The sequence below is a fragment of the Lichenostomus cassidix genome, chromosome 12, assembly GCF_008360975.1.
Source record: "Lichenostomus cassidix isolate B80296 chromosome 12, HeHo_3.0, whole genome shotgun sequence".
Taxonomy (NCBI): Eukaryota; Metazoa; Chordata; class Aves; order Passeriformes; family Meliphagidae; genus Lichenostomus; species Lichenostomus cassidix.
Window position 1 is genome coordinate 13907426 of NC_139493.1, and position 26746 is coordinate 13934171.

A 26746-nucleotide genomic window follows, 5' to 3' on the forward strand; every position below is an offset into this window, starting at 1 on the left:
TCCCTTGCTCCCCAACCTCAGGGGTGAGCCGGAGGTGTTGGCAGGGTCACTTCTTGGGAAGGGAACTGCAGTAAAGTCTAAAGCGTTGCTGGCAGGGGACACTTCGGGGTTGTGCGGAGTTCTCGGGGTACCCCCGGGAGATGGGGCCGTTCCCCCGCGCATCCCGGCCGCCCAGGGATGGGGTATGGCGGGGCCGGGCTGGGGCGGGCCGGGGCGGGCCGGGGGCGGTCGGATGTCGGCCCCATAAAAGCTCGGTGCCACCGGCGGCCGCGGGCGCGGCTGCGGGATGCGGGCGGCGGTGGCTGTGTCGCTGTCGCTGTGCTGGCTCTGGGCGGCGGGGCACAGCCTGCCCCGGCTCCGGCTGTCCTACCGCGGTGAGCCGGGCCGGGGGCACCTGCTGCGGGCCGGGTGGGGGGCTGTCCACGAAGGGGTGTCCTCAGGGTCCCCTCCGGGGGCCGGGTGGGGTCCTGGGGAGCCTCAGCCGCGGGCGCTGCGCCCGGAGTGCGGTTTTTGGTGCGGTTGGTGGGCAGGTTGTGCTGGGGGCTCGGGGTGGGCTGGGCCTTCGGTGGGTGGCTGCCCGGCACCCTCCGCTCCCCACGCGGGACGTGGGGCTCCCCGAGGAGAAGGAGGAGGAAGGGGGAGCCGGGTGACGGGGCGAGGGGGTGTGCCGCCGGGCTCCGCGCCAGCCCCGCCGCTTCCCACGGGGGATGGTCTCTCGCGCGAAGCGCGGGGAAACTGAGGCAAGGCGGTGTTTTGGCCCCGGCACGCTTTGGCTTGTGTGTTGGGTGGGTGCTGCGATGTGTGGGTGGTCCCCCGGCGGGGTGGGTGCTCAGCATCCTGCCCTCGGCTGGCTGGGGGGTCCCCGGGCTGCACCCTCCGAGCCCCGTGGCGCTGGGGTGCGGGTGCTGGGGTGCCGGGGCCCCTCGGGGGGCTGCGGGGGCAGTGCTTGGTTTTAATTAAACTCTCCTTGTGATCCTGCTCTGGCTCGCCGCATCCCCCGCTCTGCCAGCCTAATCCACGGGCTGCTCCAGCCAAACTTGACAGAGCCTGGGGCGCCCCAATCTCCTCCTGGCCTCAAAGCAACGAACCTGCTCTAAAAAAAATTAACATAAAATAAATTGGATAATGCATATCTTCCCCCTTCCCAGAGAGGGGAAAGGCCTGGGCAGCCCAGCACTTCCAGAGCCCCGGGAGCTGCAGTGCCAGGGGAAACTCTGCTCCTGTGTTGCCTGGGCTGGGGGTTCCCAGGGCTGGCTGCATCCTTTGCTCTGTCCTGGGGCACAGTAGGTGACCTCAGGGACTGCCTCCCTGTTGAACGCAAAACGGGAAAACGGGAAAGTGCCCCCTCCTTACCCTGGCAGCCCGGGATGGCTCACGGCTCTGCCCCGTGATGCGATCCGCTTTCCTCGGGCTGGGCTTGGAAAGGAGGAAAAGCCAGGAAAGGAGGTGTTGGGGTCTCGGCAGGGGTGAATCGTGGGGCTCAGGGTCTGGCTCAGTGTCTGATCCACTTCAGCACAAAGTCCAGCCGTGCGGGGCCGTTTCCCAGGTGCGAGGAGCAGCCCTGGGCGGGGTAGAAGCTCCTCAGCCTCCCACGGGGAGTGAGCCACCTTTGGAAGCTTGCTTTTTATTTTATTTTTTTTTCCTCCTTAAGCTGATTATTCTGTTCGTCTTCCAAATTGGAAACAGAAACTGAAATTTCCCATGAAACAAATTCTGCCACCGCCTTCTCCCCGAGGGAAGAAGAAAAGAAGAAAATTTCAATTAAAGCCATTAGAGCCTGCAAAATTAAAACTGTGGTGAGCTGAAGCTGTTTGTGCAGAGCTCCTCGACCTGGGCTCTGCGTGGCTGGTGGCTCTAGCTGTGAGGTGACGTTTGGGGGGTGACAGGGACAGGCGTTTTACTGTGGGTGCAGGGGTGGCCATGTACCCAGCTCTGTCTCATACTTCAAGACACTCTTTTCTTTTTGTTTCGACTTCCAAGCCATGTAAGAGGGGAAAGAGCATTTTGCTGCAGTGTGGACCAGGAGCATTGCAGCACAGCCTTGTGCTCCCTGTTCCTCCTGAGGGACCCCCCACTTGAGGGGGGCTCCCATGGGAACCCCACACTGGGGTAAAGGTGTCCCAGGGATGGGTGGGGCATGGCATGGTTCCCTGGGGAGTTGAAGAGGAAGGCGCCCTGAGCTGGTGTAACCCGAGGTGCAGGAGGAATTTGCCAGGTCTGGGGGAGAAGGGGAAGCCTTGCCTGAAACAATAAAAGGAGCCTGCCGACTTTGCCAATGTTATTCTGAGCTGGGAAAAATATTATTGCTAGGCAAGAATAGAAGGAGACGACAGCGTTTTCCTGGGCTGGACCCAGCGATATGGGAGAACCTGAGATGCTGAGAGGACAGGGAGGAGGCACCAGAGTGGGTGGAGGGGCCAGCAGTGCCTGGAGCCAGCTCTGCTTGCAGGCACAGGGGTCTTCCCGATGAGGATAGAGCCACTGGGGCTGCATCCCTCTGTGCCACTGGCATCACCAGTTAGGGCACTGGGACTGCCCTTGAGCAGAGATGGGGTGTGTGATGGGGGTGAAGGTGTCTGTTGTCCCCTATTGGAGATGGACCTTGCCTCCCTTGCAGGCTCTGGAAGAGGCATTTCCCACCAGGATGGGGCATTGCATTGCTGGGCACCTCCTTGTTGGAAGTGACAAATGTCCCCCAGCAAGAGCAGGACTTGGTACCCCAGTGTCCTGACCTGTGGCAGCTGTGCTTGTCCCAGCACTACCTCCCCTCTCATGGTGACATGTGTGGGGGATGCTCAGGCTGGGTGTTTCCCTGGGGTCAGCAGCAGTGGCTGGCAGTCTTCCAGGCTCGAGGGTGTTCGGGGACAGAGCTGTGCTCATCAATGGCGCTTTGTCCTCTTCCTCTTTCTCTGTCTGGCAGTCACAGTGGCCTGGCCTGGGGTCAGGATGGGTTTTCAGAGCCCCCTGAAGCTGAGCCATTTGCTCTGGCCCTCTCCCTCTGGCAGCTGTGGCAGCTGTGTGGGCGCCACCGTGCCGGCTCGCTGACCCTGGAAGTCATTTCCCACTGGAAACCAGTCGAGCCACTGGCCCTGTGTCATCACTGTGAGGGTCCCCTTGGCATCCCACATGATTCAGGCTGGGACCTGCTCTGGGGGCTTTGACTGCCAGACCCTGTTGCTTTGGAGTGTGATGTGCATGCCAGGGATACACAGTCCCCATGCTGGTGTCTCTCCCCAAGAGCCTGGTCTGTGCCATGGAGGACGTCTCCCTGTCAGTGAGCTCTGGTGGCAATGGCAGCAGCGGGCTTTGTGTGGCAGTTTCCCCATGGCACTGGCTGGGTGCCTGCTATTGTGTCCTTGGCTGGCACCCAGCAGGGACAGGACCTGCTTTCCGCCCACTCCATGTCCGGTCTCGCCACCATCTCAACTCTCTGTGAGCCCAGCCTGGGGCTGATGGCACAGCCCAGCTCGCTGTGGTATGGCCGTGGTAAGAGCCTGGGATGGTTCAGCCAAACCTTGCTGGGGGTGGTAACCTTGCCTGGGACCCTGCTGATTGTTGGCTCTGCAGCTTTGTCCTTGGCTGGCAGAGAGAATAGCACTCCAGCCAGGTTGAGGCTGGGATGTCCATGCCTCCAGGAAGGGATGGAGATAGGTGCTGCAGTCCAGAGTGGCTGTGAACAGCTCTGCTGGCTTCAGGACAACTCCAGCATACTCAGAAGCAGCAGCTCAGATGAACTCTTTCGGCTGGATGGCTCCTGCTGATGCTTTCATCTCTCCCTGGCAGAGCTTTTAGGCTCCAACCGCTCTGTCCTCTTCTTTGGTCACCGTGGCTTCCTGGGTTTCCGTTCCCTCTACCTGGATGAGTATCGAGACCGGCTCTTCATTGGGGGAAAGGATGTGCTCTACTCCCTGCTCCTGGATGGGGCCAGTGCAGATGCCAAGGAGGTAAGCTGAACACCCTGGGGTCTCTGTCTCCACCCTGGTTCCCTGTGGACCTGTCAGTGCCCAATTGAGCCAGGCAAAATCACCCTGAAAGAAGACCTGCCTTGTGGATGGCCTCATCTCAAGTGCCTCAAAATTATTCTGAAAACTTGTAGTGCCTGGAAAGGGCAGGCTGGCTGTGGTGGCTGGAGGGCAATTAGCTGGAAATTAGTCATTATCATTGGCCTAGGAGACTGGTGGTGCAGCCCAACAGTGATTCCTGGGTACTGAGCAGTGTTTTCGTCCCTACTCTTCTAAAAAACTGCCATTGGGAGAGTGAATGCTGCCCATCCCCATCTGGACCTGCAGAGTCAAGGAGCTAAAGGGATCCATCATTGCAACAAGCTGTGCCAGGGTTCAGCTGGCAAAGCCCCCAGACCTCTCCTGGTTCCTCGGTGGGAGAGGTGATGGACCAGAGTGAAGGTGCTGGGTGGTGGCTTCCCTCCTCCTTCACCCTCCCTACTTTGACTTTTTGTTTTTCAAACATGGCTCTGGGCTGTTTGTAGCTGAAGAAAGAGGAGGAGGAAATGAAGTGCCCCTTGGCATGCTGGGTCACTGCGGTGGGGTCAAGGGCTTGTGTACCCAAGCTGCCCTGGGTCTGAGAGCTGCTAAAGGCTGTGGGGGACATGGACTCCATCACTCCTGCTATCCCCTGGGCACCCTTTCCCCAGGCCACCCACAAGCCCACTCCCTTCCAGGCCAGCTCCAGCCGTGCCCAGCATGACCACCCAAATCCAGCCCAGCTGTGGGCTATGACTGCCAGGGTTTCATCTCCCCAGGAGGAAGGGTCCTGTCTGGGGTTGTAGGGTGGGAGTCCTGGGCTGCCTGGACTCTGAGGAGCTGTGGTCCCTCTCTGTGTCCCTCTCTCCATCCCCTTGCCATCAGCAGCCTGGGGATGTGGATTTGCACGGCTGAGTCCCTGCTGTCCCCCCTGCCTACTCCAACAGACCCTTTGTGTTCCAGATCTATTGGCCACCCCGCCCGGGGCAGACGGAGGAGTGTTTTCGGAAGGGAAAGGACCCAGGGGTGAGTTTCTCCCCATGTGTGCTCTGCTCTGAGCTGGGGGTCCCTGGTGCCAGATAGCTCCTCGCTGTTGGGGCTGTGCCATGTCACCTGCCAGGGATGGCCCCCTGGGGCTCAGGGGCCAGTTAATCCTGGTGCATGAGGGAAACTGAGGCAGGGAGGCAGCGGCCAATCCTGCCCATGCAAGAGGCTTGCTCCAGGCTCTGGAAATCCTGTCTTGGTGGCTCTGCTCAGCCACATGGCCACAGAGCAGTGGCCAGTGTGTCCCAGCGTGGCTGCATGAGTGGGCAGGGATAGCTGGGCTCTGGGATCTGAGCTTGGAGGGACCAAAACCCCCATGCTGTGCTCCAGACCCCAGCAACACTGCCTGGCCCATCCTGGCTGTCCCCCATCCGTCATCAGTGGTGGGAAATCTGTAACTGGCTCAGGTTTGGTGACCTTGTTCCCTAAACCTTACCCCTGTTTGCATCCCCCTGTCCTGATATGAAACAGGACTGTGGCAGGGAGAAAGTCCCGAAGGCTCCCCTGGCCCAGACAAATTGCTCCCAGGAGTCCCTGTTCTGCTCTCTATGTTTATTTTACCAGCTCTCACCGACAGACCCAAGCCAGGGCAGGCTCAACTTTTTATTTTTCTTGAACATATATTTTTTTCACTTGCTATTTTAGAGGCTCTTTGCAAAGGGAAAATAAACAGCAGGAGGCTGGGAACCCCCGGGGCGGCTCGGCAGCGGTGTTCCCAGCAGATGAGGGGCCTCATGTCCCGCTGTAGAGGGGACAATGGAGGGAAGGCAGGGCTGATGCTGGCCAGGAGGAGCTGCCAAGCTAATGGTGGAGAAAGATGGGAGCCCTTTTGCAGTGGGAACTGCCAGAAGAGAATGTGTGAAGTCAGAGAGGTGGCAGGTCTCCAGCCCTGGTGGTGTCATTGCTACTGTCCCCCAGAGAAGGGGACAATTCCAGACAGCAGCGACCACGGCTGTTCTGGAGGCAACCCAGGATGCCTGTGGGTCTCTGTCTCTGCTGTTTCCTCCTTTTGTTTCATCCCTGGCGTGAACAGGAACATGACGGGGAAGGATGTCCCTGCATCTGGTCACGTCCTGGGCGCCAGGGGTTTGGGGCAGGGTTTGGAGCTTGCTGGGCAGGTGATGTTGCTCCCCTGGCTGGCATGGACTGTGTGACAAGGTGAGTCACATGGTACTCACAGAGAGGAGGTGCCCAGGTGCCAGCTGGATCCCAAGGTTCCCCTGGGATGCTCTTGGCAGCAGGAGGACCAGTAAAAAGCTCTGTCCTTTTGCAATGGGCTGAAGACCACCTAGATGAAGTCCATGAAGCCCTGTCAGTGGGTACAAGCTGCCATCCCAGATCCCTGGCACTGGCTGGAGGCAGAGAGCCTGGGTGCAGTCCAGGGAGCCAGAGCTGGGGCTTACCCACTGTTGTAGGGCCCCAGGCAGAGGCAGGGAGCTGGGAGTGGCAAGGCACCAAGACCCTGTGACCATTCCTCTTCCCTGCTGTCCCCCCAGACCGACTGTGCCAACTATGTCCGTGTGCTGCATCCCTACAACCGGACACACCTGCTGGCCTGTGGGACGGGCGCCTTCCACCCCATGTGCACCTTCGTCTATGTGGGGCACCGTGGCGAGGTAGGGCAGCACTGTGGTGGGGGCCCACCCTGAGCATCCCTGGCAGGACACCCCCAGAATGTAGATCCCCATTGCCAGCCTCTCTCCTGAGGGGCCTTGGGATGGCATGGATGTGGATCCATGGATGGATGTGGAGTTTGCTCTATCCTGAATACTGGTGGGGAGGAGTGTCAGGAACCAGGACCCTGTTGTCCCTTTGTCCTTCTGCTACCCCCTCCCCAGCTTTCCCACCTGTCTGGCTTGGCATTGCCTTCACAGCCAGGTCCCCAGGGGCTGGTGTCCTGACAGGGGCTGACGTGTGGGTGGCGTTTTCTCTTCCCTCAACTCACTGCTCATAAATCAGTGCTGGGGAGGAATGGCAGGGCCCCCTGTTCCCTCCTCACAGCCTGGCCCTGTCTGGGCAGCAGGAGCCCTGCCTGGGCAGCACGAGCCCTGCCTGTACCATGATGACTGTGACCAGGCAGGCAGGCAAGCAGTGGGGCTGGTGGGTCCCTTCAGCTGCTTCGCACTCTCATAGGATCAGTCCTACCTCAAAAAGTATGGATCCTGCTTCCCGATGGGCCTTTGGGCACACTGAGTGTGGTGCAGGCTGGGCAGGGACCAGAGCTGGCCCCTGCATGGCCAGGCACAGCCCAGGACTCACCTGTTTGCTCCCCTCCCCAGCACACCTTCAGCCTGGATCCCAGCAGCGTGGAGAGCGGCCGGGGCAGGTGCCCACACGAGCCCAGCCGTGCTTTCGCCAGCACCGTCATTGGTGGGTTGTCTTCCTCAGGATCTGGGAGTCTCCAGGGCATGGGCCAGGAATGGTCCCTGTGCGAGCTGGCTGGGTGTTTTTGCAGGTGGGGAGCTCTATGCCGGCCTCACCGCAGATTTCCTGGGACGTGATCCCGGCGTTTTCCGCAGCATGGGGACACGCTCTGCCCTGCGCACAGAGGTGGACCAGCGCTTACTCAATGGTAATAGCTCCCTCTGCCCCTCTGTTCCCCCCAGGAGGGTTAATGCCAGGGACCACAAGCCTTGTGATGGCCAGAGCATCTGTGGCCGTGGTGGCCAGAGCATCTGTGGCCATGGTGCAGCATCCTCCGTGCCAGCTGTGAGCAGGGAAAGGCATGGGGGCAGCGAGGTCTGGGGGTGCTCCTGGCTGGCATCCAGCCCCAGCATGGCGCAGGGGTCTGGAGGTGGTGGCTGTGCCCTTTCTCCCCACCTGACATGGCTGGCTATTGCTTGTAGATCCCAAATTTGTGGCAGCCCACTTGATCCCAGACAACGATGATCGGGACAATGACAAAGCCTACTTCTTCTTCACGGAGAAGGTGGTGGAGGCAGACAGCAAGGAGCATGCCATTGTCAGCCGTGTGGGGCGCGTCTGCGTGGTAAGACGTTGGTGGGGACTGCGGGGGACAGGGTTGTACCAAATCACAGCAGTGGCCCTGATGCCCCCTGTCCCTGCAGAATGATGCTGGTGGCCAGAGAGTGCTGGTCAACAAGTGGAGTACCTTCAACAAAGCCCGGTTGGTGTGCTCTGTCCCTGGCCCTGGTGGCATCGATACCTACTTCGATGAGCTGGGTAAGGGGTGCATGGAGCTGTTCCTCACCAGGGCTGGTCCATTAGGTGATGGCTTTGGGAAACCCCTGGGATTCTGGGAAAAACCCTATATATTAATCTCCAGAGGATGTATTCTTGCTGAGGACGAAGGACGGGAAGAGCCCGGAGATCTATGCCCTATTCAGCACCGTCAGGTGGGTAGTCCTGTTCCAGCCTCTGGGGACATCCAGCTGCCCATGACCTGCCCCGTTACTGTCACCAAGGGTTGCTGGCTGCTCCCCTGGTCTGCACAGGGATGTTGGTGCTCCCACTGCCAACAACACCAAGCACGGCTCTGCTCATCCCACTCTATGTCCCCTTTCAGCCACGTTTTCCGGGGATCTGCCGTCTGTGTGTACCGCATGGCCGACATCCGGGAGGTCTTCAACGGGCCCTTTGCCCACCGGGAGAGCCCCCACCATCAGTGGGGTGCATACGAGGGCAGGGTGCCCTACCCACGGCCGGGTGTGGTGAGTGACTCCCTGCAGCTCCAGGTCCCTTCCACTTCTCCAACTGCTCTTCTGGGGTGGTGGTGGGGCCATTTCCCATCTTCTCACCTGCTGGAGAAGTCAGCTGGTGGTTTGCTGAGATCTGGCAATAGAGAGCAAAAGATGGATTCCAAACTGGAAGGTAGGGAGGGACCCAAGCCAGCTCTGAGAGGCGATGGAGGGGGAACGAGGGATGGGTGCTGGGGTGGCTGGGCTGAGCTGGTCCCCTCTTGTCCCTGCAGTGTCCCAGCAAGACCACCAACCAGCCGCGGCGGCAGTACAGCAGCACCAAGGACTTCCCCGATGAGGTGCTGCACTTTGCCCGTGCTCACCCCCTCATGTACAAGCCCATGTACCCCCGGCACCGCCGGCCCCTCCTCGTGAAGACTGACCTGCCCCACCGGCTGCACCAGCTCGTGGTGGACAGGGTGGAGGCTGAGGACGGGCAGCACGACATCCTCTTCCTTGGGACAGGTGAGCAGCAGCAGCAGAGTGCAGGAAGGAGCCCCAGAACTGGGGCTCAGTGGGCACACCTCTGGGCTGTGTGATGGTAGGGTGCTCACATCTCCATCCTCCTCGGCCCCCAGATGCCGGCTCAGTGCTGAAGGTGGTGGTACTGCAGAAAACAAGCTCAGCCACAACTGAGGAAGTCATCCTGGAGGAGCTGCAGGTTTTTAAGGTGACATTTATTGGCCTACTTGCAAGGGAGGGGGCAGTGAGGTGGGCTCAGGGTGGGTACACACCTGGGTATGGAGGCTCAGGGCTGTCACTGCATTGTTGGGCTCTACAAGGTCTCAGGGCTGTGCGGGCAGAGGGTGGCTGCGGGTATTTTCACCCTCCCCAAAACACTCCTGATTCTCCGCCAAGCCCTGGTGGCTCTGAATGAGCTGGGCTGTCCGTGGTGAGGATTGTGCCAACCTGATGTCCACTCTCCTCCCCTGCAGATGCCTGTGCCCATCACCCAGATGGAGATCTCCGTCAAGCGTGTGAGTACCACTGTGGCTTGGCCACGGGGCTGGGGACAGGGCAGGTGACCAGCTGTGGTCACCAGCCTCTCAAAGCCATGTGGTGCTTGCCCTGGGTGTCCTGGCTGGGCTCCTGGGCACTGTGCCCATGGAGGTTGCCAACAGCAGCCCCTTGGTGCTCCTCCCCCAGCAAATGCTTTATGTGGGCTCCAGCCTGGGGGTGGCCCAGGTACGGCTGCACCGCTGTGAGTCCTATGGCACGGCTTGTGCCGAGTGCTGCCTGGCCAGGGATCCCTACTGTGCCTGGGACGGCACTGCCTGCACCCACTCCCAGCCCTCCGGCAAGCGCCGCCATCGCCGCCAGGGCACCCACCACAGCAACCCTGCACACCAGTGTCTGGACCAGAACCTGACCGGTGAGAGACTGGGGGGCCCACGGGGTTGAGGGGCTCCTCCAGGTGCCCCAGGATGTCCTGACATCCACAGCCGTCAGCACACAGAGGGGATTAGGGCCATTCTGGGTGGGCTGGGCACCCTCATCTCCCCATCTCATAGATCAAGGCACGCCCCAAGAAAAGGTGGGTGCTGCTGGGGCTGGGTCTGTCCACTGGGAGAGAAGGGGATGAAGTTACATGGTGGCCAAGGGGGGCTGACACCCGGGCAGGTGAAAGCCTGGCTCTGCCTTCCCTGTAAGCCTGTGCCTGTCTTGGCCCCAGTGGATGATTTTGAGAGCGTTGAGGAGAAGGTGCTTTACGGGGCAGAGGACAACAGCACCTTCCTGGAGTGCGTGCCCCGGTCGCCGCAGGCCAGCGTGCAGTGGTTTGTCCAGAGGCCCCCTGATGAGCAGCGGGATGAGGTGAGGCACCCCTGCACCTGCTCCCCTTGCAGGGACATGGGAGGGATGTGGGGCCAGACCTGAACGCCCCCAACCTTGCGGTGGCCAACAGGTGAAGACGGATGAGCGAATCCTGCAGACGGAGCACGGGCTGCTTTTCCGCAAGCTGCACCGGCACGACGCCGGCATCTACTACTGCAAAACGCTGGAGCACGGCTTCACCCAGACGGTGGCCAAGACAGCCCTGGAGGTGATCGCCAGCGAGCAGCTGGCACACAGCTTCCCCCGGGGCCGAGGGGACGAGCTCGCACATCTACTCTGCTCCGAGCCCCGGCTGGCACCACAGGCTCCCAAAACCTGGTTCAAGGACATCATGCACCTCATCAGCTCCCAAAGCCCGCGGCGGGTGGAGGAGTACTGTGCCCGTCTCTGGTGCAGCAGCCGCCCCCACCACCGCAAGAGCAAACTGGCCCAGGCCAAGCTGGTGCTGGCTGGCGTGGATGTGGCCAAGAAGGGACGGACAGCCAAACCCCACAGCGAGAGGAACCGTGTGCCCCGGCAAGCACCGGCCACTTAGAGAGGGCAGGGTAATGGACATGCGGCAGCTGTGGGCGAGCTACAGCTCCCCATGCTGCTGGTGGCCTCCTGCCCTGGTGGGTGGCTTGCAGTGCTGCCAGCCTGGTCCCTCTGGCTGGAGTGGATGGGCAGGTCCCTGTCACCCTCAGTGGCTGCAGGATCACCTCCCAAATGGGTGGTTTGGCCTCCCTTGCTCTTGCAGGTGCTCTTGCAGGTGCTCTTGCAGGTGCTCTTGCAGGTGGGGGCCATGGTCCCTGGGTGGGCTGGGGAATGGTGGTGTGGTACCACCCAGGCCATGCTGTCACCCAGATGCTGGCTGGATCCCTTCATGAATAATGGGGCCAAGTGTGGTGCTGTGGTGAGCAGTTGATGGCTCCAGACTCTTTCCACAGCAGCACAGAGCCTGGGGAAGATGATGCCTGCTCTTATGGGGGGAAAACCAGCATAATCCCAAAAAGCCTCTGTGTCCAGGAGGAGCCCTGTCACCCGCTGTGCCACCCAGCGTATACTCTAGGGGACAGGGCTCCTTCCTACCTTCCCTTGGCACTGGGATATGCTCAGCAGTGTGCCAGCCTGTGTTTGGGTGCAGCTCCCCACTTCCCCTCCGTTCCCCCCACAGCCACAGTTTTAGGGCTGGACAGGGTTGGGGAGAAAAGCAAACAGCTGTGGGCAGGTTAGACCTGTTCCTGGGTAAACACTGGGAGAGGCATCAATGCCACTACTGTCACTGTGCCCAGGTGGGAGTGGGGACAGGCAGAAGGTAGCTCCAGCACAGTTTGGGGGGGCTGCACCACAGCCAAGGTGGTTTCTGCTGGTTGGTGGCCCTGCAGGGCTAGGTGGGACACGGCTGGTTTGGGTGGGCTCCTGCTGCCTGGTGGAGCTAAACCAGCACCCAGGGCCTCCCCCGAATGCAGGGGTTGGGGGGGAAGGTGCATGGAGCGCACCTCCAGGCTACCAGCAAGGTGTTCCTTGCTTTCCTCACCCGACATGAGCTCACTCAGCTCAGCCCAGGGTGATAAAGATCTGCCCGTTCCTGAGGCAGGGCAGCCCCACACAATGGTGTGAACTGCAGCCCCGCCGGGACGGGCATTGTTCAGAGCTGGAGGAACGGGAAAGAAAAATAATAATAATAATAATAATTAAAGGCCCTAAATAGCTCACACAAAGCCAGGCCGTGATATCATCTCTCCTCCCTGTGTGTGTGTGTTTGTGCTGCAGCAGTGGCTCCCTGGGAGCAAAGTCCCTCAGCAGCACTGCCCTATCCCATGGAGCTGGGCTGGGGGTCCTGGCTCCCTTCTCCAGCTACCTGTCCCACCTCTCCTGCAAACTCCACGTGTCTCCTGGGATGGGAGAGCTGTGGTGGGGCTGGCAGGCTGGGGCATGTCCTGCAGGGAGGGGAGAGGCACTGGTAGCACTGATTTATGGGGCCGGATGGGAGCCAAGCACGTGGATTTGGATAACTGCAGGCCTAGGGGGCACAGGAGAATGACAGCCAACAAGCAGAGACAAGGAGGGACCTGGGTGAAAAGCCAGAAATGAGAGACAGGAGTCTGATTCCTCAGGGCTCGGATTAAACAGCTCTGCAGTGCCTGCACTGACCCATGCTGGAATGCCTGCTCCCTTCTGCCTCCGAGTGACCCCTGTGCTCTGCAGAGAAGGAGCTGGGCTGCCCATTTTGGGGGAGGCACCAAGAGGGGTCCTAAGGGCTCTGCTGTGTGTGGGACCTCGCCCTGAGGTGAGCTGTGAGAGGCCAGAAGAGGCACTGGGGCCAGCGATGCTTCAAATTGAGCAGGAACAGAGACAGAAGCAAACAGTCCTCCAAAGGCCTTGTCCCTGCTCCCAGAAACTCTCTGGGATGGCTGAGCCTGGTCCTCCTGGGTAGATTTACCACTAAGGCTGGAGTAGGAGGGATTTTGTCAGGGCTGAACAGTGTCCTGCAGGCTTCCAGCCTTGTCTCTGGTGATCATCAGCCAACTGAGGCAACCTGTGTCCCTAGAAACTTCCAGGGGCTGAACAACCATGAACATGCCCTCTTGCACCCTGGGGGGTGGAAGCAGACACCAACCTGGGCAGATCCAGGACAGTGCTCCTCTGTCTCTGCAGAGGGAAAATAGCTCTCCCTGGGCTTGGCGCTGTCCCAGGGGCAGGAGTGGGTGAGGGGAGTGCTGGGGGCTGGGGTGTGTGTGGGAACGGCAGCAGAACAAAGCCGTGCAGAGGGGACAGGCACAGCCGCCAGTCCTGCTCCTATTTTTATCCCACTTCCTAAGGAAGTGCAGCACAGGGGTGCTCGCTCACCCTGGAGCCTTCCAGCCTCCGAGGCGGTGAAAGTGGAGCTGCTGGCCAGCTCAGGGCTGGCCCCAGCAGCCTCACACCTCAGCACACAATCGCAGCATCAATCAGGTTGGAAGAGACCCCTGAGATCATCGAGTCCAACCTATGACCCAACACCACCATGTCACCAGACCACGGCACTGAGTGCCACAGCCAGCCTTTCCTTAAACACTCCCTGGGACAGCGACTCCACCACCTGCCTCAGCAGCCCATTCCAATGCCTAAGCAGCCCTTCTGTGAAGAAATTCTTCCTGATGTCCAACATGAACCTCCCCTGGCGCAGCTTAAGATTGTGTCCTCTAGTCCTGTCTTTAGTTGCTTGGGAGGAGAGGCTGGGCAGCACAGCCCCTCACTGCAGCTCCTCACTGCAGTTCCTCAACAGGGCAGCCCAGGCTGCTGAGCCTGAGCCCCAGCAGCAGCAGCAATGTCTTCTAGGTTCTGATTGCAGGAGCTTGTTTCAAGGCATTGTACTCAAAGTGGAGAGACCATCCTTTGCAACAGAGAATACTGGTTCATAAACCTAAAAACCCCAACAAACAACCCCATAAGCTAACAAACAACAAAACCTCAAACCCAGCAGGCAGATGCACTCACGTTATTATTCTTGCTATTTCTTTCTGCTGAACATGCACATTTTCGAGACCTTGTTATAAGCACTGGGCATGGGGTCCATCCAACAGTATTGGATATTGCAAACTCCAGCAGAGGCCTCTACCCTCAGCAGTGCTGTGAGGTGCTGCACTGAGCAGATCCTCCTTCAAGGCACAGGAGCAGAACTCAAAGTGTATTTAAGCATCACAGTTTTTAGAGGATTATAGGCACAAAGCTCATGAACATGTGCCATTAGCCGAATTCCCTAGACAATTAAAGGAAGTAGCAGCACACAGAGAAGAAAGGGAGAGAAGAGAGGATTAGCAGTCGCCAGAAAACACAAAGGAGTGAGATGTTACAAACCCTATTGTTTTGGAGGCAATAAACTCTAGCCATCCCTCCTTCCTGCACACGCTCTGCCGGACAGAGCACAGCGGCATTTACGAGCGGGAATAGCGAGTTTCCAGGGCATCCCGCTCCCCGCCCGGGGCGGAGCGCCGCCGCCTCCCGCCGCCACCGCCTGTCGCGGCGGCCTAACGTCACCGCGCGGCGTGACGCACGGGGGAGAGCGACGGCGGGTCACGTAGTCGGGCCGGACATGGCGGCGCGGCCCGGCCCGCGGGAAGATGAATAAGGGCTGGCTGGAGCTGGAGAGCGATCCCGGTGAGCGGGGGCACGGCGCCGCCACGGGAGCGGGCCTGGGCGCGGGCCGAGGCACTGGTCGGGGCGGCGAGGGGGCGCTGAGGGACACACGGGGAGCGGGGCCTGGGCTGGGGGGCAGGTCAGGGAGGCTCTGAGGGGCAGGCAGGGGGTCTGGGGTGTGCGGGTGGAGTTTCGGGGGGTGGGATGTGTGGTGCGTAGGTGGAGTTTTGGGTGGGGCTGGGGTGCGAGGTGTACAGGTAAAGTTTGGGGGGGCTGCGCGTTTGGGGTGTGCAGATGAAGTTTTGGGGGGCTGTGGCTGTGGGATGCACAGGGGAAGTTTTGGGGGTCTGGGGCTGTGGGGTGCATAGGTCGAGTTTTGGGGGGTTGGGGCGTACAGGTGAAGTCTGGGGTGTGAGATGTGCGGTGCAGGCCTAGAGTAGGAGGGTGCAGGAGGGCGGGAGCGGTGCTGAAGAGCCTGGCACGGAGAAGCTGGGAGCAGGTGGGTCACAGATATCCCCTTCCCGCTGCCTTGAAGGTGGATTCTGTAGCGGAGTCCCGGAGTTGTTTTGTGGGTTGGGATTTAAGGGTCAAAGGTGATGTTGGCTGAAGCATTGTCAGAATGTTGTTTTAATAATCTGAGTAGCTGTAGCGTGGATGGGGTGGTGAGGTTTTGAGGCTGTGGGTGAGGAAATTGGACCTCTGGAGTTATACTTGTCTCCTGCCCTCAGCAAAGGATTCCGTCTGCTATCAGTGTCCCAGTCACTGCCAGTTTTGCTGCTTTCTATCCTCTTTACTGGTACTTGGAAAATGCTGAAATAATTTCCATTCTGTCCTTCATCGTGGCAAAAAGTCACAGCACATGGTTTGGATTCTCACAGCTGGGAGGGAAAGTTATTTGCTTGGGAGATAATCTGTCTGGGCAGAGGCAGTTTTTATTAGAAATGTGGCAGTTCAGATGCAGGGGTGGTAGCTGGGACAGATAATAGGACTGACCCATGTGCTGCACTCAGCTTTCAGCTCATCCCATGAGCTGAATATCTTCCCACTGGCTCTTGCCATGGGGCTTGGGATGAAATCTCTGGGTGCTTTACTGGTCAGGAAGGGTCAGTAGATCCATGTTTGGGCTGGCTGCTGCGTGGGGAAGAGAGCCTTGGGAACATCCAGGCTGCTGGCATAGTGTTATGTGTGCTTGTGGACACAGAATGTGCCCCAGCCAACCCATGTAATTTGGGATGGGTGTTTGAGTGTTCCAGGAGAGGTGTCAGCAGCAGGGCTGTGCCTTTTGTGGATGCTGAGGTAATGCAAAATACTGAAATATGTCAGAGAAAAAAGTGGGGTTGGAAGGTGCAGGAGTTTGGTATAATGGCCTGGCACAGTGAGCATGCTCCCACTGGTTTGAAGCATGTTATTTCCACAACATATTTCTTCTCACTGGTAATTCTGTAAGAAATACAATGTTTTCTACTAAATTAATGAAGACTTTTTGCTCCCAGAAATTTCCTCCCTGTTTTAGTAATTTTAACTTTGGTGTGGAAGCCCCTTGGGCTCTTCTAAATTGAGCCACATGCATCAGGGTCATTAAATCCATTGCTTACAGGGATGTTTCTCAGGATTAGATCCTTATTGGTATTCCCTGGACTTCCTCCCAGGCTTTCAGCAGCTTTTATAAGGGAGCTAAAAAAGCAGATTTGTTATTCCACTCTTGAACTCACTAACTCCACGTGCAGAGTGACTGCCTGAAAATTGGGCTGACTGCCTTTGCTTTGGCATCATAGTGGCAGCTGCTGCTTAGTTGCTGATGTCTGATAATTCATGTTTTCTTGCTGTTGTCTCTGTATCCTTGGTTATATCCTCCTGAATTTTGTAGTCAGCAGAGACAGACTGTTGGATGTGGTTCCCCCAAAGAAACAGGGAGATGAAGATGAGGTTTTCAACCCTTGGACTTCCCTGCACCCCTACTGCTGTGGATTTCTCCTCAGTGGCTTTCACTAACAAAACCAGAACTTACCTCTTTTTAAAATCTTCTGTGATCTCTTCAGCCATTTTACTCTCTGGTTACAAGCATGTGTGTGTCATTTAGGTGCTCCCGCTGCTGCTGCTCACTTGGCAGGTCACTTGCAGTAGGTCAAGATGCATTGGGCTCTGGCAGGAAAGACTTGGTTCAGGTCCTCTTGAGGAAGAGGATGATGGATGGGGATGGAGGGGTGAAGGGAGTTGGAGCACATCTGAGCTCAACAGCCTCACAGCTGGGCCTCGGTGTGATCCTGGTGCCACTCTGCTGTGGGTTTTTTGGCTGCACCTTGGCCTGTGACCATGTGGGACTCTCAGGGGATGATGACAGCAGATTTTCTCTCTGCTGTCTTCAGCCAGAAGTAACCTGTCGGTTTTGTTCCTTTCAGGTCTTTTCACACTCCTGGTTGAAGATTTTGGTAAGTCCAAGAAACCTTTCTGGGAAGTTAGTTTTGTGCCTGACGTTACCTTGTCCTTTCTGATGGGCCTCACACCAAGTTCTCTTCTTTGTCTGCAGGGGTCAAGGGAGTGCAGGTTGAGGAGATTTATGATCTGCAGAGCAAATGTCAAGGGTAAGTCAGAGGCCTGAGAGTGTGAATTTTGTTAAACAGCAGGTCTATGGGCCTGGGAATTCATTGCCAGCCATTCAGAGGGACCCATGTGAGCTTGTCTGTCATGGAGGTCAGTGCTGTAAGTGGTGGACTAGGAAGTCTGCATCAGGTTTGGGACAGGTGGGGGACATACTTTGAGGGATTCATCTCCCTCTCATGATGGAGAGGTGGCATGCTTGCAGTTTGAGCTTTCTGCCTTTCCTGCTGTGAAAAGGCTTTGAGGCTGTTGCTTCTTAAAAGCCATTGTTGAACTCCTCTCAAGAATGAATCCAAGGTAAGTGTAAAAGGAGGGTCATTCAGTGGCCAGGCACTGTTCTGCAGGTCAGTCAGTGTCTAGAGGGGAATTTCCCATTTCTCTGTCTTCAGCCTCTTAATACTTGTCAAACCCCAAAGTTTTCAAGCTTGATTGTTGGCTGAGCCTGGAGCATCGGCACAGGAAAGTGTTCTCAGTAACGTCAGGCTGGGGGGATTGTGGCAGGGATGGTCACTTCCAGAAAGATGGCACTGGTCCTTCTGCTTTTCCTCTCTATGTTGCTGTGCCTGTGGTTTGAAACAGAAGGTTTGTGGTGCCGGGCAGAGCAGCCCCACTGGTGTGCTTGGTCCAAAGCACTGCAGCTGCTGACTTCTCTCTGCAGCCCTGTGTATGGGTTCATCTTCCTGTTCAAGTGGATTGAGGAGCGCCGGTCCCGCAGGAAGGTCTCCACGCTGGTGGATGAGACGTCGGTGATCGATGATGACATCGTCAATAACATGTTCTTTGCTCACCAGGTAGGCTGCAGGCAGGGGGAAGGTGTGTGTGGGGTGTCTCCTGTGACAGCTCAGGGAAGCAATATGGTACTGAGAGGCTGCAATGATCTTGCTGGTCATGAGGACAGCTCCTCTTTCCTGGGAGTGTCATCCCTGAGCTCCAGGTTGGAGGGAATCCAGTGAGGGCTGGGAGACTGTGGCCTGCACTGTGAGCAGATGCTCACAGGACACAGCAAGGCTCACTAAGTGATACTGACCTCTTTCCTTCCTGTGAGAGCTGAGGTTGAGTCAAAGCAAGGATAGTTCTTGTATCAATGCTTTCAACTGCTTGTTGTCAACACTGAGGAGTTGTTGAAAGGCTGCCTTGTTCCTGCTGGTTAATCTGGCCTTGTGTTACTCTCCAGCTGATCCCTAATTCCTGTGCCACCCATGCCCTGCTGAGCGTCCTCCTGAACTGCAACAATGTCGACCTGGGCCCCACGTTGAGCCGCATGAAGGATTTCACCAAAGGCTTTAGCCCTGAGGTAGGGGCAGGATCTGGCAGGGCTGTGCAGGGGTGGCACATGTGGCTCTGCCCCTTGCTCCCTTCTCGGGTTGATGCTCTTAATGAGCTGGCTCCTTCTCTGCCCTCCATGGCTGCATGCTGCAGTAGAATTGCCTGTTTTCTCTCATATTCCTGCCTTGCCTTGCTCAGAGCCTTGGTCCCCTTAGGCTGGGTACAGCTCTGAGCCTTCTGTCATATTACACCTGTAATCAAAAGTCCTCTCTCCTCCTTTCAGACCTTTTGTGAAGTCTGTGTTGTTCTCCAGCTATAATTTATTCAATAGAAATTATGTGCTCTTTCCATCTTGGGCTTTACCTGTAACTCAGAAGAGCAGAGGGTGTGCCTGAGGGTTTTTCTCCTGGTCCTGTGGATGGAGGGAGGGAGGGAGGTGGTGGGTGAAGTACGTTGTTTGTTCCCTGTCACTATTCAGCCGTTTTCCTCTCTTGCTGTTGGCTGCAGAGCAAAGGCTATGCCATCGGCAATGCCCCGGAGCTGGCCAAGGCCCACAACAGCCATGCCAGGTGAGTGAGGGGTGTCTGCAGCTCCCTCTCTCTGGAGGAGGCAGACTCTCATGACTTCTCACTCTCACAGGCCAGAGCCGCGGCACTTGCCGGAAAAGCAGAATGGGATCAGCGCAGTGCGGACCATGGAGGCTTTTCATTTTGTCAGTTATGTCCCCATCAAGGGGCGTCTCTTTGAGCTGGATGGGCTGAAGGTCTATCCCATTGACCACGGTAAGAGCCCACCTGTCCCTGCTTGTTGACACAGGTGAAAAGCAACCTGGTGTGTCCAAATGTATTGTTTCCATTGCCTCTTAGTGTTAACGGGTGTTAGTGGAGAATCACTCCCAGATGTGTCCTGAGTTTTGACAGTTCATTTTGGAGCCTCTGTGCTGGGGATCTCTGTGCCTAGAAGGCAGTTACTTCTAAATGCTTGCTTTTGTTTCTCCAGCCTTGTCATTTTCCTCCCTAGTTGCTCAGAGTCATGAGGTCCTTCACTTCTGAAAAGATTTCCCTTGCTATACCAAGTTATCTCCTCTCTCTGTCCTTGTGCCAAAAAGCCACTGTGTGTTGAGGCACCAGCTCCCAACAGATCCCAGTGGGCTGCCCAGGTTACTCCCTTCTGTTACCACTTGACCACTCAGTTCTGTCTTTCAGACAGTTATTTATCCCTGCCAGGTTTCTGTGTGTCAGCCCATTTGGTAAGGTACCCACTTCATCTACTTGGCTTACTTAAGCATGGCCTGCTTTGCTAAATCCAGCTGTGTCTTGTTGTCACAGGGCCATGGGCAGATGATGAGGAATGGACAGACAAAGCCAGGAGAGTGATCATGGAGCGTATTGGCTTGGCCACTGCAGGGTAATGTCCTGGGCCATGGGGCAAGCACTGGCCCCTTGCCATATTCCCTTGGATTATTTGTACTTTGGTTTCTGAGTTGTGGAAGTGGGGATGGAGAAGGTTGGCTGTGGATTTGTACTGTGGTTTCTGAGTTGTGGAAGTGAGGTTGGCTGTGGAGACATGCAGGTGCTCTGCTCCTTGCCTTTTCTTGCCTGCAGAGCATGCAGAGAAGCCTCATTCCCTGTGCGATGCAGAGTCCCTGCAAATGCTGCACAGTGTTAAGAGCAGCCTGGTTAGGTCCCTATTAGCTCAAGTCCATAGGAGGAGTGGTGCTTCTGGTATTGAGCTGGGCCTCTTGGATGCTTTGGCATGAGGGTGACAGTACTGGCACAGGTCGCCCAAAGATGTTGTGGTATCTCTATCTTTGGAGATATTCAAAAGCTGTCTGGATGTTGTCCTAGTGACCAGCTCTGGGTGATCCTGCTGGAGCAGGGACTGGAACAGATGACCCTCACAGGTCTGTTCCCACCTCAACCAACCTGTGACTGTGAGGAATGTTTTGTGTGGTAGCTGAAGCAACATTGCACTCCTCCATCAGCCACTGTGAGGTTGACTCGGTTTTGGGGAGAAGCCTTGGGTGTGCTGGTGTTAAACAACCAGGCAGGAGGTGGGGATAGGGCTGTCACCACGATCCCATGGCTGAGGCCCACTGCCATTCTGCAGGGAGCCATACCACGACATCCGCTTCAACCTGATGGCTGTGGTGCCCGACCGGAGGATGAAGTACGAGTCCAAACTGCACATCCTGAAGATGAACCGCCAGACTGTGCTGGAGGCCTTGCAGCAGGTAGGACAGCTCAGGCCCTGAGGGAGTGCAAGCCTGCAGGAGGGAATAGGCTGTTTTCAGGGCATCTACTTGTGCTGCCAGGACCCTGGTTTTGGGGGTTGTGTGGCCTTGGGAAAAGTCTTGTGGGAAGAGGAGATAACCAGCCTCTCTGCTTGGCTGTTGCTGCAGGCCTGGGAGGTAGCTCACCTGTGGCTCTGTTGGTTGTGTGCCTGGGCACTTGGTTGGCTTACCCTCATGCGCTCTGCTGTGGTTGAGTGGGAGGAATGTGGTTTGGGTCATTCCTGGTCCAGCATGCAGTTTCTATGTCATTTGCTTTCAAGCTCATCCGAGTAACTCAGCCTGAGCTGATCCAGACCCAGAAGTCTCAGGAGTCTCAGCCTGCTGAAGATGCAAAGCCAGCCAGCAGCAAGACCGTGACTCCAGAGAACACCCATCCAGGTAGGAACTCATACCAGCAGTGTTGCCAGCCTGGCCTGCTGTGGAGTGAGCACAGGGTGGTGACAGCAGTTGGCTGACTTGGAGGTGGGGGCAGTTTTATTGTCAGCTTCACTTTCTTTTCTGCAAGTCTTGCTCTATGCACACTGTGCTGGGCTGTGGTAATGCCTCTGTGCCTGGGGGGGTGTTGGAGGGATGTGAAGCTTGAAAGTAGGAAGACTGGAGCTTGGGGACATGGGTGACAGCTGGAGCTGGGTGTGGTGTTCTGGAGGAGTGTAAGAGCTCTTCTCTCACCTGGGGTGAGTAAGGGGTGGTAGAGGACATGGGTAAAAGGTGACAGTGCTGGTGATGAAAGGCTGTGCTGTGCTTGTGTGACAGACGGCACTGATGAACCCACCAACCAGGGCCATCCCGCAGCCACGCAGAGCCCACCCAGCAAATCCAAACCAGTGCCAAAGACGTCAGCGAGCGGCATCAACGGGGCCCCTCCAGCAAACCCCAACCCCATTGTGCAGAGACTGCCAGCCTTCCTGGATAACCACAACTATGCCAAGTCCCCCATGCAGGTAGGTCGGAGCTCCAGGCCAGCAGCACACCTGATTCAAGCTGAGCTCTTTGCCTTGTATTCCCTCACCTCTGTGGGGCCACAGCTGTCAGCCAGCCTAAGCTCGGCCCTGCCTTGCAGCCAGCCTGGCCCAGCACTAACCCAGGCTGAAAGGGGAGAGGGTAAATCAAGACTAACCTGACAAAGGAGGTTAACCTTAATGTGGGTCAACTGAGCAAACTTAGGGAAGGGTCCCTGTTACCTCTCAAAAGGAACAAGTCCTGTTGTTGGGCTGGACCAAGGAAGTGTCCACTGGGCTCTTTCTTCTTGCCCTGCTGCCAGCAGGCCTTCAGCAATGGTGTTTTGCAGGAGGAGGAAGATCTTGCAGCAGGAGTGGGTCGTAACCGGGTCCCGGTCCGACAGCACCAGCAGTACTCGGATGATGAGGATGACTATGATGATGATGATGAGGAGGAAGTTCGTAACACCAACTCAGCCATCAGGTGACAGCTTGAGCTGAGTAAGGGGTAGGGGGTGGGGAGCTGACATTTGCAGAACTGTCAGCAAGGACTTCCATGTCTCTTTCTTTAGCACTTGATAGTTCTTCACCTGCCATTTTCCTTTTAACCTCCTGGATTTAGGGAAGTCCTTCTGTAGCTCTTCACAGTCAACTCTCAATTTCAGCTGCCCTGAGAGTAACTGTATTGGCAGTAGGCTTTGGGGCTTTGAGGAACTTTGGTTCCACAGTGCTGATTGCCAGTCCAGCTCCTGGTGACAGTGTTGGTGTGCTTGGACTGCTGCAGAGACCAGGAAGTTGGGGTCACAGTAAGGGTGTTTTGGGGGCTTTGGAAGAAGAGCAGGGAGTACACAGCACCCTATGCCGCCCAGCAGTGTAGGGTCCCTGGGACTTACTGGTTCAGTGGTGCTGGGGTGCTGCAAGAGAGGCTGGTGGCACTGGGAGTGACCTGGAAGTGTTTCAGACCTTGTTTAATCCCAGCAGGGAGCCTGGACAGCTGAGCACAGAGCTGGCAGTGTGTGTGCTGGGCCCCCACCTGGTTCTACCAGCTACTCATCTTCCCTGCTGTGTTCCTGGGCAGGTACAAGAGGAAAGGGCAAGTGAAGCAAGAGCATGTGGCAGGGGCTGCAGATGGCCAGCTCTCCGTCCTGCAACCCAACACCATCAACGTCCTGGCTGAGAAGCTGAAGGAATCTCAAAAGGATCTTTCCATTCCCCTGTCCATCAAGACGAGTGGCGGGGGTGCCGCTGTGGCAGTCGTCACCCACTCCCAGCCCTCTCCCACCCCCAGCAACGAGAGCACAGATACTGCCTCGGAGATCGGCAGCGCCTTCAACTCCCCGCTGCGCTCTCCCATCCGCTCAGCCAACCCCACGCGCCCCTCCAGCCCCGTCACCTCCCACATCTCCAAGGTGCTGTTTGGCGAGGAGGATGGGCTGCTGCGTGTCGACTGCATGCGCTACAACCGTGCCGTCAGGGACCTGGGGCCCATCGTCAGCTCTGGGCTGCTGCACCTCACTGAGGACGGTGTGTTCTGCCCGCTGGCTGCTGTAGGTAAGTGCCTGACAGCTTTTGGGGGGTGGCATCTCGCCTGTGGTGACAGGACAGTGTCCTTTGACTTTGGGAGTGGATGCCAGTCTATTGCAACAGCTCCAGCTTCCTTCCCCTGTGTGCAGATGGGGGGAAAAACTCCCCCTCCTCCATCAAACCTGGTGAAGAGGTCCCGGTCGCGATCAAACTGGAGGAGAAGGAGGGCAGTGAGGCCAGTGACAGCAAAGAGAAGGTGGGACTTGGCAGGACCAGTGATCACCCTGGGGGGGAAAAGTATTCTCCCAAGGTGAGTTTTGTGCTGCGACAGCTCTGGGAACGTGGAGCTCACCCGGAGGCGCAGCAGCGCTGGCAGTGACTGAACCGCATGTGCACGCTGTCCCCTCGCGTGTCGTCGCAGCCGTTTCTCAAGGCACAGGGCAGTGCAGGTTTTGTGCCTTGCGTCATCTCGGGGACCTGTGCCTCGGCAGTGGGCTCATCCCCTGTCTCTGCAGCTGAGACATTCAGCCTGCTGTGCTTTCCTCTGGGCCAGGGGCTGGTGAGACCCTACATCCCCAAGTCCCAGTCTGCTGGTAACTTCACGGCCTGTCTGTGATCTCTAGCCAGGGACAGCACCAGGCTCAGGCAGCACAAGTACACCAAGGGTTCCCTGGAGGAGAGCTGGCAGGAAACTGCTACTCCAAAGGAAAGTCTTCAGATTTTGTTTCTGAGGGGAGGCAGGCCCTGGGGCAGTTTTCTGGCACACAGGCAGCCCTTCCCCCTGTCCCAAAATCTGGTATATGGGGCTGGAGCAGAACCCACCTCCCCTGGGACTGGCCATAGTGAATTCCCTACATTAACTGATCTCTTTGTTTTCCCCTGGTCAGTGTTTTTACTTTGATGAATCCTCCGTTTCCTAGCACAGAGAGGAACACCTGCCAGCTCACCCTGCTGGCTCCTGGGCTGTGGCTGGGTCTGTGTTCACTTTTGGTCTGCTTGATCCCCTTAGGAGCTGCTGGCGCTACTCAAGTGTGTGGAAGCAGAGATTGCAAACTACGAGGCCTGCCTGAAGGAGGAGGTAGAGAAGAGGAAGAAGTTCAAGGTACATTGGTGGCTTGTTTGCATTGCTGATTTAGCTCCCCAAAGGCTTTTGTCAGGGGTGTTTTTATATAAAAATGGATGGAGAGTGGTTCAGCTGAGAATGGTGGTGAGGAGCGTTCAGCGTCCTTTCCTTGTTACTGACAGTCCAACAGGGCAGAGCTCTGACCAGGACAGACCACAGCCCTGGGGCAGCACTGACAACCTGGGGGAGGGTGATAGAGTGCTGGGATGAACATCAGCACTGATAGGAGGCAGAGGGGAGTCTGCAGAGAAGCCTCCCCTGCCCACCCTCACGTCTTGCCAGCTGCCCTTTGTGGAACATGCTGGTATCTGAACTGGGATGGAGACAGTCCTAGCTGTGCACTGGCCCGAGATGGGCTGGGAGGTGCATCCTTTCCTGCTTCAGTCTTCTTGGCCTGTGGGTTGGGTCAGGCATGCCAATTCTTTGTCCCGTTAACCTTGAACTCTCCCTTCTTCCTGCCACCTGCTTGTGGATTATTCGTGGATTTGTCTCTGTAGATCGATGACCAGCGGAGAACCCACAACTATGATGAGTTCATCTGTACCTTCATATCCATGCTGGCACAGGAAGGTGAGCTGTGCTCATGAGGCAGAGGGTTTGGGTTCAGCTGGGGAGCTGCACTGAGCATGGTGGAGCAGCTCCTGGGAGCCTGGGAACCTCACACTGCCTAGCTCTGGGTTTCTGCCAGGCCTGGGGCACTGCTCAGTTTGGGGAGCCACAGGTCTCTGCTTTGTCCTTCTGATTTATAGTCCCAGGAGGTGCCCACTGATGGCTTTCAAGTGAGAGAGGGAGGGCTGCCATCTGGCATGCATAATCCCAGCACTCCAGGTCCATGAGTGTGTATGCTCTCCCTGCAGGCATGCTGGCCAGCCTCGTGGAGCAGAACATCTCGGTCCGCAGGCGGCAGGGAGTCAGCATTGGCCGCCTGCACAAGCAGAGGAAGCCAGACCGCCGGAAACGCTCTCGCCCCTACAAAGCCAAGCGCCAGTAGCCAGGGAGCCAAGACTGAGAAACAGCAGCTGGGCTTTGTGGCTTTGGGCACTTGGATCTATGTTACCCTTTGCCCAAGGAAGAGGGACCACAGTGACAAGCCCTTGACCTGCGTGGAGCCTGGGGACAAAGGAAAATGGGGTTTTTCTCTGTGCCTGAGCTGTGAAAGGCAAAAACCTGTCTGGAGGAGTCCCTGCAGCAGAAAGAAATCTGGAGTGCTCAGCTGCCTGACCATGCCATGGCAGCACCCAGATGCCGTGGCCTCTGTCTCAGCGCCCTGGCTGAGGATTGTGACAGGAGGGAAAGAGCCCACCCAGCTCGGGATGGGTCTGGTGTTGTGGGAACACTGGCAATACCCATGTGAGGCTATGCTGGCCACAGCTGGCTGTGGCTTGTGTCCTCCTGCATCTGGGCCTTCAGCTCTGTGCTTCCCTGGGATGTTCATGTCTGTTTTCCATCCTTCTCCCTCCCTTTCCCAAACTAATTTTTGGTCCTAACCCAGGCTTTGGCCATTCTGAGCAAGGTGGCTCCAGGACAGAGCCACTTCTGCACCCACCCCACACTGCACTGCCCCGTGCCCAGTCCTGGTCGAGCTCCTGGCAATGGTGACACCTTCCCAGTGTAGCTTGGCTCCCCCGTGGGCCATGGCAGCTCTATTGCTGGAGGAGGGCAGGTAGGCTTGGCTGTGGAGCTGAGCCTTGTGCCTAGCCCTCTGTGGTGGTGCTGGGGGTGGCCTGTGCCTCTTGCTTGGGAGCAGATCTGTGGCCCTGGCAGTGCTTGTGGGTACACAGCATTGCACCAGGTCCAGTCCCCAGAGAAACCCTGTGAATTATGAACAGACCAGGTGCATGTAGTGTCCTTGGTGGTGCAGTGCACAGCACCAGGGTGGACACTGGATGTGGCTTGGTGAAACCTCTCGGCAGGGGGAGAGGTGGCTGGTTGCTGCAATGGTGGAGGTGGGACGGGGCCAGCAGTAGAGGGAGCCCACAGCTCCTCCTCTCCCTGGCTAACTGCTAACCAGAGCTTGCTCCTGCAGCCTGTCTGCCTCTTGTCCACTGCCTCCTGGCAGCCCCCAGGAGCCTGGCAGAAGTCTGAGATATCAGAAATGAGCACTGCTCGCCACAGATGTCCTGGGACGGAGCTGCCAGAGGAGAGGACTGAATTTTTCACTATGTGTACAGATCTTGACTATGGAATGAAACAGTTCTTTTGGTATTTGTTGAAGGAAAGAAAATCCTTCCGTCTCTTGCTGTGTCTTATATCAAGTGCTGTAAATAATGGATCTGTCTGAAAGAATAAAGCTATCTTGTAATGGCCAGCCAGGGAAGAGGTGTGCAAGGGAAGGGGGCAGGGGGCAGCAC

General features: G+C 57.3%; 2 protein-coding genes across 5 annotated transcripts; both read left to right on the forward strand.

Moving 5' to 3' along the window:
• The first annotated feature begins 258 nt into the window (after positions 1-258).
• On the forward strand, positions 259-12255 carry SEMA3G (semaphorin 3G). The gene is made up of 17 exons (XM_085072805.1): positions 259-374; positions 3784-3944; positions 4944-5006; positions 6521-6640; positions 7304-7394; positions 7480-7596; positions 7871-8013; positions 8093-8207; positions 8311-8380; positions 8551-8695; positions 8956-9187; positions 9301-9392; positions 9658-9699; positions 9869-10094; positions 10395-10534; positions 10626-11291; positions 11328-12255. The coding sequence occupies exons 1-16, from the start codon at positions 287-289 to the stop codon at positions 11088-11090; spliced, it is 2310 nt and encodes a 769-aa protein (XP_084928931.1). The 5' UTR covers positions 259-286; the 3' UTR covers positions 11091-11291; positions 11328-12255.
• A 2314-nt stretch (positions 12256-14569) lies between these two features.
• Positions 14570-26703, forward strand: BAP1 (BRCA1 associated deubiquitinase 1). 4 transcript variants are annotated; one of them, XM_085072808.1, is made up of 17 exons: positions 14570-14731; positions 17053-17082; positions 17181-17235; positions 17910-18042; positions 18426-18545; positions 19025-19086; positions 19157-19299; positions 19846-19924; positions 20627-20750; positions 21071-21188; positions 21564-21751; positions 22099-22232; positions 22827-23299; positions 23422-23582; positions 24282-24374; positions 24893-24965; positions 25253-26703. In XM_085072808.1, exons 1-17 carry the CDS (start codon positions 14638-14640, stop codon positions 25384-25386), a joined length of 2214 nt encoding a protein of 737 aa, XP_084928934.1. In that variant the 5' UTR covers positions 14570-14637; the 3' UTR covers positions 25387-26703. The 4 variants fall into 4 exon arrangements, with proteins under 4 accessions (XP_084928934.1, XP_084928935.1, XP_084928936.1 ...); XM_085072809.1 differs by having other exon boundaries at positions 23422-23528; XM_085072810.1 differs by having other exon boundaries at positions 14570-14674.
• The last annotated feature ends 43 nt before the right edge of the window (positions 26704-26746 follow it).

Coding starts and splice junctions, on each gene's coding strand:
- SEMA3G (XM_085072805.1), top strand. CDS start 287: ATGCGGGCGGCGGTGGCTGTGTCGCTGTCGCTGTGCTGGCTCTGGGCG. Junction 8,696..8,955: donor CCTACCCACGGCCGGGTGTG/GTGAGTGACTCC, acceptor TTGTCCCTGCAG/TGTCCCAGCAAGACCACCAA. Junction 9,188..9,300: donor CATCCTCTTCCTTGGGACAG/GTGAGCAGCAGC, acceptor CTCGGCCCCCAG/ATGCCGGCTCAGTGCTGAAG.
- BAP1 (XM_085072808.1), top strand. CDS start 14,638: ATGAATAAGGGCTGGCTGGAGCTGGAGAGCGATCCCGGTGAGCGGGGG. Junction 19,925..20,626: donor ATTGGCTTGGCCACTGCAGG/GTAATGTCCTGG, acceptor GCCATTCTGCAG/GGAGCCATACCACGACATCC. Junction 20,751..21,070: donor TGCTGGAGGCCTTGCAGCAG/GTAGGACAGCTC, acceptor TTTGCTTTCAAG/CTCATCCGAGTAACTCAGCC.